The sequence below is a fragment of the Petromyzon marinus genome, chromosome 57, assembly GCF_048934315.1.
Source record: "Petromyzon marinus isolate PM22_M1 ecotype Great Lakes invasive population chromosome 57, UKy_Petmar_22M1.pri1.0, whole genome shotgun sequence".
NCBI classification, from domain to species: Eukaryota; Metazoa; Chordata; class Hyperoartia; order Petromyzontiformes; family Petromyzontidae; genus Petromyzon; species Petromyzon marinus.
In genome coordinates this window covers 9,971,361-9,985,224 of record NC_133723.1, presented here as the reverse complement: position 1 = coordinate 9,985,224, position 13,864 = coordinate 9,971,361, and the positions used below count along the sequence as shown (strand labels likewise).

The 13,864-nt window shown below is 48.2% G+C and overlaps 1 protein-coding gene across 1 annotated transcript in view; it reads right to left on the bottom strand.

The window, feature by feature from the left end:
• Positions 1–9,219: 9,219 nt before the first annotated feature.
• Positions 9,220–13,864, bottom strand: part of LOC116954876 (disintegrin and metalloproteinase domain-containing protein 10-like) — a 29,304-nt gene continuing 24,659 nt past the window's right edge. The window contains exon 16 of the mRNA XM_032975678.2: positions 9,220–13,104. Within this exon, the coding sequence (XP_032831569.2) occupies positions 13,016–13,104 (89 nt within the window). The 3' untranslated portion in view covers positions 9,220–13,015. The remainder of the gene's footprint in view (positions 13,105–13,864) is intronic.

Sequence of the window (13,864 nt, the reverse complement as noted above, 5' to 3'; positions counted from 1 at the left end):
TTTTACCTATAGGCTTGATTTGTTTGGTAGTGGTTAGTGGTACCAGAGGTTTTACATCTAGGGGATAACACTTGCCATGTTAAAGGTTTTACCTCTAGGCTTCTCTGGGGTAGAGGTTGTCATGTTAAAGGTTTTACCTCTAGGCATGGTGCTGTAGCACACAACATGTACAGGTGCCATAGTCGGGGTTTTACCTCTAGAGGGTAAGGCTTGCCATGCCGCCTCTCGGCTTGGTTCATGTGTAGCGGTACCATAGCAGAGGTTTTACCTGGTTAAAAAATTACCTCTTTTCTCGCACCCAAACTGTATTCACAGATGGTTGGAGGTCAAACAGTGTTAAGATAACAAAAGGGGTTCCACAGGGTTCCATCCTCGGCCCCCCCTTGTTCTCTCTTTATGTAAATGACTTGGGCACTGAACTGGATCATTCCAGGGTAATTTTTTTTGCAGATGACACGATACTGATTACTGCTGGCCGCTCTCCGGATGACGTGATTGCTAAGCTACAGGGTGATTTCAACAAACTACAACATCAGCTAGTTGCTCTTAAACTAGTCCTGAATACCTCCAAAACCAAGGTGCTATGCTTCTCTCCGGGACTAAAGCAGGAAGTTATTTTTCCCCAATTACATTCCTTGAATAATTATCAAATAGAGCAAGTCAAGATCTATAAGTATCTTGGGGTCATCCTGGATTCAAAACTTAGTTTTGAAGATCACATTGATTATATTGGTAAAAAGACAAAAATAAAAATAGGTTTTCTGTATCGACACAAGCACTGCTTCCCCCCAATGTTCCGTTTGGAATTGATAAAAGCTACCATACTGCCTCTACTTGACTACTGTGACATCGTGTATAAATCAGCCCCAAGTACTGTACTGAAGAAGCTTGATTCCATCTATCACTCGGCCTTAAGATTTGCATTGAACTGCCCATATAGGACTCACCACTGTGATCTCTACATTGGGTCAAACTTAACATCTCTTAATGTTCGACGGCTTGTGCACCAGATCTTATTTATTCACGATGTACTTACAAAAAATTCCGCAGACTACCTACTGGATCTCCTCTCTGTTCAAAGAACAAATTTGACCTCAGGTCTTCGCTCATTTACCAGCTTCACATTCCCTATTGCCGTACAAAAACTGGAGGAAGGGCCTTTGCTATTGATGCCCCTAGGGTCTGGAATGCTATTGCCAATAAACTGCAACTTGAATCACTACCTATGAGATCTTCACTCAAAACTGCTCTAGAGGAGTTGTACAACCCTAGCTGCCACTGCTATTCAGTGGCCTAAAATATGGCTCTAGATTTTGGTGTTATAATTAATTTATGTAGTTTATTGTAAAAAATTCGGTCACAGTCCCTATGATCACTGTTACATTGGATTTATGGCTTTTATTTTGGTGATTTCGAAAAGTTTTTTTTGTTTTGGCCATTTTTTGTTTATTGTAGTACGGAGTTGACTGATGGCCTTAATCTTAGTTGTCTTGTGGTTGTTGTTGTTGTTATTTTGACTTGCATCCCACTGGGATTTTTGCATACAGCGTTGGTGTACGGTGCTATTTCAGGAGTATTTTGATATTTTTTTCCTGTATTTTCTGTTTGCACAGTCACATAATCACTTTAAGATGTTTTCTTGTTCATGTTTTTTGTTTGTTGCGGTTGCACCCGATTCAAGAGCCGAATGGCTCACAGGGCTATACCAAATAAATAAACTATGAACTATGAACCTCTACATGGTATGGCGTGCCATCGTAAAGGTTTACCATAATCCGTTTAACAAATAAAATAAAACTCGAGATTTGGTGGCTTATGACGATCTGCAGAGGTACAATAAGGGGCCGTCCATAAATGACGTCACGTACTTAGGGGGGGGGGGGGCGGTCAGACATTTGTGACGAGGGGGAGGGGTTTGAAAAATGTGACGTCACATCAAAATGCGCAACTTTAAATAAATATAGACAACACGTTCTACTTAATAAAGTAGACTTTTTAATAAATGTTTTCTCCTACAACATCGGAGTGCAGCGCCACATTAAATACGCACTACAATAACAATAGTTTAAAGCGATTTGAAGCATGTTTTATTTGGGGGGGGCAGAGCTGTGTGACGTCATATTTGACGGGGGGGTCTGACTTTTTGTGACGCCGTGTGACGAAGGGGAGGGTCAAAAATTGTCCTAAATCGCGTGACGTCATTTATGGACGGCCCCTAACAGAAGTTGGATGTTGAAGCTGCATCTGCACTGAGAAAGCTTTTTGGGGGCCTCCCTAAAGGTGAAATAATTTTATTGGGTGATCTAAATTGGAATTGGCTAAACCCGCTGGCCGTGGCCACAAATTTTGGCTGATGAATTTAATCTGTTTCAATTAATAAATGTCCCCACAAGACCCAACCTAAAAAATCCGGGACAGTAATCTCTGCTTGACGTCCTATTGACAAATGCCCCTCACAATTTCACACTGACTGGTGATCTGGGTAATAACCTTTGTGATCACTCCTTCATTTTTGGGGTGAGATCATCAGCCAGACCCAAAGCCCCCCCCTAAATTGGTTGAGAAGCACTCTATGAGACACTTCAGCACTCAGGCATTTGCTAATGATGTGCTTCACTCGGATATTGACAAGGTCTGTGATATCCCCAACCTGACTACGGCTTGGGAGACCTTCAGGTACACGTTTCTCCAAATTCTTAACAAACATGCTCCGTTGGTTAGATTTAAAACTAAAGGCAACCGCCCACCATGGTATGATCCTTTGATTACAAAGCTTATGAAAACTAGGAACAAGGCTTGGGCATGTGCTCAGAAAAGTAATTTGGTCAATGACTGGCTAGAATACAGGATTTTAAGGAATAGATGCGTCAAAAAAATACGGCATTCCACTCTCCTGGAATCACATAGAAATGCCAGGATTTTCTGGAAAACAATCAAATGTGAAAAGGCATCCAAAACAGACAATCTGCCCGTTGAGCTTAACCGAAATGGGGAATATTTTTCAGATCCCAAAAAAATAGTGGACAATTTTAACCTGAATTTTTCTGAAGCTAGTAATCATTTTTATAATGTATTGGGAGTCACCCCTGCTCATGCAAATTCCTACACCCCTGTCCAAACATTAAACGAATTTAGTTTCCAGCCAATCCACGAAAGTAATGTTCTGAAACAACTGTCCTACCTCAAAGGGTCCTCCTCTACCGGAGCAGATAGTATTCCCGTCTTTGCTCTATAAACTGTTGGTCACCTTATATACAACCTATAGTCCATCAAAGAAGCATCAGTCCCTCTAGAATGGAAAAATTCCTATGTCCGTCCATTTCACAAAGGGGGCCCTAAAGATGAGCCAAATAACTACCGACCTATCTCAATTTTGTCCCTGTTGATGAAAATTTTTGAAAAGTTATTGACCTACCAAATTAGCAGTTTCCTGTCCACCAACAATCTACTACATCTAAAACAATCTGGGTTCCGAAAAAAATACAGCACCACATCTGCTGCATTAGACTCTCTGAATCACATTTACAGTAGCCTTGATAATAAGCAGTATTGTGCCTGCCTTTTTCTAGACCTGTCCAAAGCTTTTGATACAGTAGACCACAACACCCTGATTAGTAAACTAAGTTGCCTCGGTTTTTCCGAAAACGCAGTAAAATGGTTACAAAATTACCTCTTTTCTCGCACCCAAACTGTATTCACAGATGGTTGGAGGTCAAACAGTGTTAAGATACCAAAAGGGGTTCTACAGGGTTCCATCCTCGGCTCCCTTTTGTTCTCTCTTTATGTCAATGACTTGGGCACTGACCTGGATCATTCCAGGGTAAATCTTTTTGCAGATGACACGATACTGATTACTGCTGGCCACTCTCCGGATGACGTGATTGCTAAGCTACAGGGTGATTTCAACAAACTACAACATCAGCTAGTTGCTCTTAAACTAGTCCTGAATACCTCCAAAACCAAGGTGCTATGCTTCTCACCAGGACTAAAGCAGGAAGTAATGTTTCCCCAATTACATTCCTTAAATAATTATCAAATAGAGCAAGTCAAGATCTATAAGTATCTTGGGGTCATCCTGGATTCAAAACTGAATTTTAAAGATCACATTGATTATATTGGTAAAAAGACAAAAATAAAAATTGGTTTTCTGTATCGACACAAGCACTGCTTCCCCCCAATGTTCCGTTTGGAATTGATAAAAGCTACCATACTGCCTCTACTTGACTACTGTGACATCGTGTATAAATCAGCCCCAAGTACTGTACTGAAGAAGCTTGATTTCATCTATCACTCGGCCTTAAGATTTGCATTGAACTGCCCATATAGGACTCACCACTGTGATCTCTACATTGGGTCAAACTTAACATTTCTTAATGTTCGACGGCTTGTGCACCAGATCTTATTTATTCACGATGTACTTACAAAAAATTCCGCAGACTACCTACTGGATCTCCTCTCTGTTTCAAAGAACAAATTTGACCTCAGGTCTTCGCTCATTTACCAGCTTCACATTCCCTATTGCCGTACAAAAACTGGAGGAAGGGCCTTTGCTATTGATGCCCCTAGGGTCTGGAATGCTATTGCCAATAAACTGCAACTTGAATCACTACCTATGAGATCTTCACTCAAAACTGCTCTAGAGGAGTTGTACAACCCTAGCTGCCACTGCTATTCAGTGGCCTAAAATAAGCTAAAACGTTTTCGCTCCGGATGACGCAGCAAAGTATTTTCTGTATTTTGATTTAGCGTGCTGATCTTAAAGGTACATTGAAAAATTTGATACTCCGACCGATGCTTCTGTTGTTGTGGAGTAACTCATGCAGCCAGCTATGGCTCTAGGATTTGGTGTTACATGTTATTTATGTAGTTTATTGTAAAAATCCGGTCACAGCCCCAATGATCACTGTTACGTTGCAATTATGGCTTTATTTTTTGGTGATTTCGAAAAGCTTTTTGGTTTGGACATGTTTGTTTTGTTGTAGTACGGAGTCAGACTGATGGCCTTAATCTAAGTTTTCTTGTGCTTGTTGTTGTTTGACTTGCATCCCACTGGGATTTTTTGCACACAGCGTTGGTGTACGGTGCTTTTTTCAGGAATATTTTGTTGTTTTTTTCCCCTGGATTTTCTGTTTGCACAGTCACATAGTCACTTTAAGATGTTTTTCTTGTTCATGTTTTAGTTTTTTTGTTTGTTGTGGTTGCACCCGATTCAAGAGCCGAATATCTCACAAGGCTATACCAAAATAAAGAAACTAAAGAAACTGAAACTGAAGTTGTACCTCTAGGGGGCAAGGATTGCCACGTTAAAGGTTTTACCTCTCAATCTTGGTGGTCCAATGTCCGTGTCTAGCGGTACCATAGCAGAGGTTTTACCTCTAGCTGCGAGTACGTATGTTAATGTAGAGTGGCATTTGTAATTGCTGCAAACATCGTTACACGGAATATATTTGTGGAAATCTATCGATGTCGATCGATTCATGCTTCGCGTTTTATATTTATTCACATACTTTAGCAGCATTAGCAGCATCCGTTCAGCACAAGCAAAGAACTGGCCCGTCTTCGGCATGCGGTTTCTCATCAGCAGAGTCAGGCCCGCCACAATCAATGCTGGCTAGCGAACCCGCCAGATGCTACAGGCAAAGGGACCGTCCATAAATGACGTCACGCACCTGGGGGGGGGGGGTCAGACATTTGTGACGTAGTGTGACGAGGGGGAGAGAGGGGGGGTTTGGAAATGTGACGTCACATCAAAATGCGCAACTTTAAATAAATATAGACAACACGTTCTACTTAATTAAATTGACTTTTTAATAAATGTTTCTCCTACAACATCAGAGTGCAGCGCCACATTAAATACGCACTACAATGACAATAGATTCAAGCGATTTGAAGCATGTTTTTTTGGGGGGGGGGGCAGAACTTTGTGACGTCATATTTGAGGGGGGTCTGACTCTTTGTGACGCCGTGTGACGAGGGGGGGGGGGGTCAAAAAATCGTCCAAAATCGCGTGACGTCATTTATGGACGGCTCCAAAACCCCTCTCTGTAAGAGACGGGAGTCCCGCTTAGTTCAAGGCAAAACCATTGCTGGCGGTTCGGCAGGGTTGCTTCTGGCCGGCCTGACTGCTGATGAGACACCGCATCTCGAAACTTGGCTTAGAGTGGGTTTTGTCGGCGTTGAGGCACTAACCGCTCGAGTTACACCTGTCCGTAATAGTGCTGAATGAAAACGTACCTGTCAACCCCTTATCAGTGCCCTAACTTATTACAGATTAATGTAGACCTTATTGGTCACCCCGTGCCCCTGATAAATCTCAACGTTCATCCTACAAAGTCCAATCACAAGGGAGAAACACATACAAATAGACACATTTTTTGCCCCTATTGAAACGGCTGTACGCCGTATGGACCTGAACCCTCAATTTCCCCTGTACAAGAATACGGGGTACACTGTATGAGTTGACAGGTTTGCACTACCCAGTGTCTCTGTACCAGTGACTCGACACCTGTGTCTCACTACCCAGTGTCTCACTACCCAGTGTCTCACTACCCAGTGTCTCACTAGCAGTGTCTCACAGCGAGTGTCTCACTACCCAGTGTCTCACTACCAGTCTCACTACCCAGTGTCTCACTACCCAGTATCTCACTACCAGTCTCACTACCCAGTGTCTCACTACCCACTGTCTCACTACCCAGTGTCTCACTACCCAGTGTCTCACTACCCAGTGTCTCACTACCCAGTATCTCACTACCCAGTATCTCACTACCCAGTGTCTCACTACCCAGTGTCTCACTAGTAGTGTCTCACAGCGAGTGTCTCACTACCCAGTGTCTCACTACCAGTGTCTCACTACCAGTCTCACTACCCAGTGTCTCACTAGCCAGTGTCTCACAGCGAGTGTCTCACTACCCAGTGTCTCACTACCCAGTGTCTCACTACCCAGTGTCTCACTACCCAGTGTCTCGCTACCCAGTGTCTCACTACCCAGTGTCTCACTACCCAGTGTCTCACTACCCAGTGTCTCACTACCCAGTGTCTCACTAGCAGTGTCTCACTACCCAGTGTCTCACTACCCAGTGTCTCACTACCCAGTGTCTCGCTACCAGTCTCACAGCCAGTGTCTCACTACCCAGTGTCTCACTACCCAGTGTCTCACTACCCAGTATCTCACTAGCAGTCTCACTACCCAGTGTCTCACTACCCAGTGTCTCACTAGCAGTGTCTCACAGCGAGTGTCTCACTACCCAGTGTCTCACTACCAGTGTCTCACTACCCAGTGTCTCACTACCCAGTGTCTGACTACCCAGTGTCCCACTATCAGTGTCTCACTACCCAGTGTCTCACAGCCAGTGTCTCACTACCCAGTGTCTCACTAGCAGTGTCTCACTACCCAGTGTCTCACTACCCAGTGTCTCACAGCCAGTGTCTCTGTAAGAGTGTAACACCACCATACCTATTCTTGGTTCTTTCGGTAAAGTCACGTAGAAGGGAAACAATAAAATAATAAAAATATAAAACAATTTTTATCAGCACCAAGAATATGAATCCCTGCAGTCACGAAAGCTTCAAATTAAAATTTACCACCATACCTGTCAACTCCTAATCAGTGCCCTACCTTATTACAGACCAATTAAGACCTTATAAATCTCAACGTTCATCCTACAAAGTCCCATCACAAGGGAGAAATACACACGGACAAAAAATGTTGCCCCTATTGAAACGGCCGTGCGCCGCATGGACCTGAAAACTCAATGTCCCCTGTACACGAATAGGGGGTGAAGCACGTGGGTTGACAGGTTTGCGAGAATACCTTATATGGTCAACCGGCGTCATACAAACTGTTCAGACAATTAAATGGGACGTGGGCAGGATACGTCACGGCTTAAGAATGCTTCCTTAAGCCGTGGCATTGTTCGTACGAGTTCGCACTCATTACACACACAGTGCTTGACACGAGTGAACCACAATGCCTCGCCGATCTCGTCAAGGAATATAAACCATCATCACGCCAACTCCGCTCATCCTCGCAGCTGCAGCGGCGGCTTGTGGCTGCTGGCCATCGAACAAAGACGGCGGTCACCGCATCATCGCGTCGGCGCTTTCGAATGCACTTCTGCGGCCGTCTGGAACGCACTCCCCTTCCGATGTTAGGAAGCCACGGGGAGCTTTGATGCACTGTTACATCACCTCGATCAGGGGTCGGCAAACCTGCGGCTCTGGAGCATCATGCGGCTCTTCGTGGCCGTGATTAAGGAACCACCATCACCGTCTCGTATTCACGTCCATTGCGCCTCTTGAAATCTCGAGTGTTTCTTTACCGAATTAGAAAATATAACTGTCTCTTCTTGTTATTTTCTCTGCCGACCCCTGATCTAGACTAATTTATTTCAGAACTGTTTTTTTGCGCGTTTTAGTTTGTCCTTCCCGCCGCACCTCCGACTGAGCACGGTTGGCTACGTACAGTGGTGCGAAATAAATTCATAACATACGTGTTCACGTACAATGTGATATTCAAAAGTGGCCAAGACCGGATTTCTAGAGATTGGAGATTCAGTCAAACGACCGGGAACACGAAGGTCCGGAACTCCCGCTGCACCCCGCAGCTCTCTCCGATGCGATTTCCAGTCGTACCACGACGCATCGTGCCGGGAACCCTCGCAGAACGAACGCACGCACCGCGTCTTGTTGCCATCGTTGTTCACAGCACACGACGACCGTGGCCTGCGATGGTGAAGCGCGCAAGTCGGGGTGGCAGCCTGGGAAGGGAACGCGTCCAGGGGGAACGTCCCCCGAGGAGGCGGAGCACGTGCCGGATGGGGATCGTTGCATCGCAACAAGAAGATCGTGGCCGTGGTTTGCACGGTGGAGGCTTTCATCCGGCAGTGGATTGAACGTGGTTGGATTGATGATTGATGATGATGATTATAAAGGCAAGTGGTGTTTCTCAAGCAGCATTATTACGACGACAATAGGACATTGTCCGTGCGTGATTTCTGGACACCGCACACCAACGGCAGTGCCGCGAGGATGAATTAAAGCCACGTCGATGTGGCCCCGTGCCCTCCCAGTAAACATGGAACGTGGGGCCAACGTTGAGTGAACGTTGGCCCGACCACACGCCACAACCGCGCTCCCGGACCGCTAAAGGTCGCGGTTAGGCACTGGAGCTGCCGTGCCTGGCGAGCGGCCGGTCAACCCCAAGGGAGTCTTGGAATCAAACACCGAAGAGCTCTTTATTAAATTCACGGCGGGAAAACAAATTACAACCTAACGACAACAACAACAACAAGAGAAATTGCCACGAACGTCACCGACGCAAGCCCGTTCGTGGCATCCGCGAGCCGAAATGGTGCAGCAAACGGAGCGGTCGAGTTTGCTCTTTCGTCTTCGCCTTTATGGACAACAGCGATGGCAAACAGGCCAAGCGGGGCCTCGGTGGTGAGACGACGCGAGCCTGCAAGTCAACCAACGCGTGGGGTGCGGTGCGAAGACGGAGATCTCCCCAGTGGCGATGTTTACACACCCCGCTCCAGGTACTCATTGGAGGCCGAGTCGACCTAGGGGTGGCCAAGGACTGCTTCAGACACTGGTGCTGGTGGCCGCGAGCGGGAACCGGGTGGCCGGGTTCGCAGCGCGGAGCGCCAGTTGCTGTGCTGCCGGTGGACACCACTTGTGGTGGCAAACGCCCACCAGTGCGTATCAGCGTCGGCGGACAACCCAGTAAACGTGCAAACGTTAGGCCAGCGTCGGTTGATGTTCAGACCCGAAATTGTTTGAATGTTTAGCGGGCAAGCTTCGCAGTGCGCGTGCCATCTGGTTTTTTTTATTTACGGACGTCATCTTTATTTTCACACTCCGTAAAATGCTTCATTTTAACATTGGGGTTTTTTTTCTTCTTCAATGAAACAAATATATATTTTAAAAAATCCTCATCAAACTCACTACGATACCCTTTAATTAACCAAACAACATTTTCATCAAAGAGAGACCTACCACGTGGCCTTTGCTACGAGACACATGGGCGATCTGTAGAGACACATGCGCGATCTGTAGAGAAAATCGTTTGCAAAAAAAGATTCAGTTTAACACGTAATAGTAGTAGGGCTTTTGCAACCAATATTATCCACGAGAGGTTTTTGGGTTAGATCACGTATATATATAAATGTCGTGAAACCCGCTACTTGACAAACGTAACTAATTGGCTGTGTCGGGTGGTAGCAGGTTTAACGACATTTATATTTACGTGATGTAACCCAAAAACCTCTATTATGGAAAAAAAAATCTTGGTTGGCGATTGGGCGAGCCACGGTTGATACCGGTACGACATTTTTGGCCCTACGACTCCGGCGGGAACGACCGTGCAACGCAAATTAGGCCTAAATGTTGAAATATTGTGTGTGTTTTTTTACGATTGATCCTAAAGCCCTCCGACGTGGGCGGCGGTGTTGGTGGCGGTGGCGCGGTCCAGCGGTGTGGCGCTGGGTTCCCCGCCATTCGCAGAGGCTCACGGTTCGAAAATCCAGCGGCCGCCCCGTTTAATACCGCGGCTTTAATACCGGTGATAGTAATAACAACCGTAGTAATACTACTCTGCGCTGTGTGTTTCGCAGCGGACGATCAATATCCTCACATCCCAGAACCCCCGACGTTATTCGCAAAGAGCAGGCCATTTTGCGAGTAGGGCATTGTGTGCAACGTTTGCCAATTACCCTGAAAATTGGGATTACCACTGGCACACTCTGCAAAATTCGACTAATCCGGTCTCTCTCCCGAGTTCTCACCCGGGGCTAAACCAAGTCACACAAGACGTGGGAGTTTAACGGCTGTGATGCTACGTGCACCGATGACATTTTTGCGTGATACATTAGGCTGCCGGCTGGCTGGCTGGCTGGCGGGCGGGCGTCCTGCGTCGGGACACAGCTTCACCCCCATTATTGCTACGGTAATGTCGTCCGTGGCCGTTCCTGCCACGCGCCGACGTCAAATTTTGCTCCACCGTACCAACCCGGTAAAAGCGTAGGAACGTCAGGCGGGTCGGCCGGGCAACGTTCGCTCCGACGGTTCCACGGCCAAACGCCTATGACGCTGGCCCAACGTGGGGCAACGTTGCTTCCCGGGAAGGGACCTTTTTCCGCCCCCTATGTGAGATAGCCGCAGGGAAAAAAAAAACCGAAGAAATCGCTTCCAACAATACCGTGCTGTGCTGTAGCGCGTGTGAGGCTCGTTTAAAAAGCGAAAACAAAACCAAACCCGTCAGGCTCGTGTAAACATGTCACATTCTGTAAATACGCTCGCTTAAGCATGGCTCGACTTTTGTAAATAACTAATAACTATCCTCCAAAGAAATTATTGATTTAAAAACACAACTCTCGATAAAAAAGAGATCAGTCTCAGTGTTGCGATTTAGACTGACGCCAGCACGCACGCACACACGCGCAATAATATTAATAACGAATCCTTCATTTGTCTAACAAACAAAAAAAACCTCACAGAGTCGTACGTTATTTAGAGACTGGCTCCGTGTGCGAGCCAACCAAAGCACCCGCAGAAAACCCATGCATACGAGGTGCTGGCGGCGGTGGTTAGGAAGGCGACAGTGGAAGCTCCACACAGATGGATTCAATAATCCATTGCCGCACTGACAATATGTAATTGGCCACCTGCAAACCCCACGCCAACCCACAGATGGTATTCATCCAATTCATGAGAAATGTTGCCTCTTCCTAAGACAAAAAAAGACTCGGCCATAATACGTGGTAATTTCAACACGTGACCGGTCACCCATATTAGGGCATGAAATAATTGGTCATAAGAGTGTGGAATGTACCACCTCCGTGTTTGCTTGGAGGGAGAAGTTGGATTTCAAGGTCAATAACACGTGGGAACTTCCCTACAATCTCCTCTACCCCCCCTCTCCTTCTCCATAATGGATTTTCCCTTAAAAATCTCACCAGTGCCATGAGGAATGTTTGGGGTAGGTGATATAGCATGTGTGTGTGTCTTTGTGTGTGTGTGTCTTTGTGTGTATGTTAAAGTATGAACAGTATAGGGAATGAAATGTAAAGTTTTTTGCTTTAAATAAAAACAAAATCTGTGCTCTTTCCCATTGTGCATCGTGGGCCCGTAAGAGGCGTACGAGACTGAGCCTCCGGAGTGGACAATGACAGGGATGACGTGAACTGTTGTTGGCAGTGGCTGCCATAAACACCACCAACAACATCAACAACAACTCAACGCATCCACGTCAATAACACCGGCGGATAATCCCCCTGGCTCTGAAGAAGGGCCCATGCCCGAAACGCTGGCTCTAAAAAAATGTGTATTTTTTACTTGTCAGGGCCACACACGCGCGGGCGAGTGTTACTGACGAATGCGTCGAGTTCGTGCGTTCGTTTCAAGATTATTCGCGTGGGAGGTAAACCCGGAGCCTCCAGAGGCAACAACCTACATCCTGTACTTCCACCACCCCCATCGCCTGTGTAGGCTTGGGAGAGGGAAGGGGGAGGGGGGGTGGTGTCTCTCGCACACCGCAATCCCTTCACGGTCCACCAACCCTGCCTCAAAAGGTGCTCGGTCACAGGCGCGCGGGCAAGGTAACGAGGGGGTGGGGGAGAAGTGGGGAGGGGTATTCGCGATAAAACCCCGTGACGGAATCCAACTGTGACACCCTGAGCTCCTGAGACTCCCCGAGGACCGGGCGGCCGGGCCCGTGCCTCCGTGTGCGAGCGCACGTTGCTGCTTGCACCCGATGTGAGGTCCTGAGAGGCGACGCTGCTTAGACAGCTGGTGAAGAGGGGTGGGGGGAGGGGGGGAGGGGGGGGGAGACCGGGAGGGAGAGAGAGGAAGGCTTTGTGGGGAGAGGAAAAGGGGAGATGAGGGGCGGACTCGACGAGGAGAAGATAGAGAATGTAGAGGGAGGAGGGGTAGAGGAGGCGGCAAGAGGTTAGGGAGACGTCGTGAGAACGGCAGAGAGGAGGAAGACACTGCGGGGGGAAGGAGGGAGAGAGAAGAAGTGCTACGTCCGTCGTCCCATCTCGATGGCGTCCGCTGGCCGGGCCGTCGGCTTGGCCGTCTTGGTGGCGGAGCGGTTCCTCTTGAGGGTCCCTGCGGGCACAGCGGGGGGGGGGGGGGCGCACATCGCCGGGTGAGCGACCCGTCCCGTCGCCCCGTCGTGTCCCGTCCCATCCTGCCCCGCTGCATCGCCCCGCGGGTTAGAGGAGGGGCGGGAGGTTACGGTGGGCGTGACGCGCGATGTGCAGGGGGGGCAAAGGGGAGGACGGGGAAGCGGCGGCGGCGACGGCGCAGCGGGTAGTTCGCCGCACCGCCCACTCGGCGGGCCGGCGGCGCCGACAATTTTCTGTCCCTGGGCCTCCCCTCTCGGCCTCAAGTGGGGGCCTGGTGCGGTGTGCAGGGAACGTCGCCGGGCGCGGCCCCGGCCACCTCGTGCGCCGTGCCGGCCTTCATTCGGTGCTCGCTGACAGCACTTGACTCGACAGTCTGTTGAGGCTACACGGGGAATCTTTGTCTTTTGCATGGCGGAGGAGGATGGGACAAGCAACGTGGAGGTAGTGTAGCACAGGTGGTGCATTGGTTAGTCGTCTCGGTCAACCCACCGCGCCTGGGTCTGTCCCGTGACCTCCTGCCAGCGGGCGTTCGACACTTCACTTGGTCTTAAAGTGCACCTGGCCTGGCACAGGCGCCGTGGTGACGTCACCGCCACTTAGTGGCGGTTGTTGTTGCAGGGTGGTACATGCGGTGTGTGCGGTACGTGTGGTGTCTGTAGTATATGTGGTGCGCGCGGTGCGTGCGGTGCGTGCGGTGCGTGTGGTGTGTGTGGTGTGTGTGGTGCGTGCGGTGCGTGTGG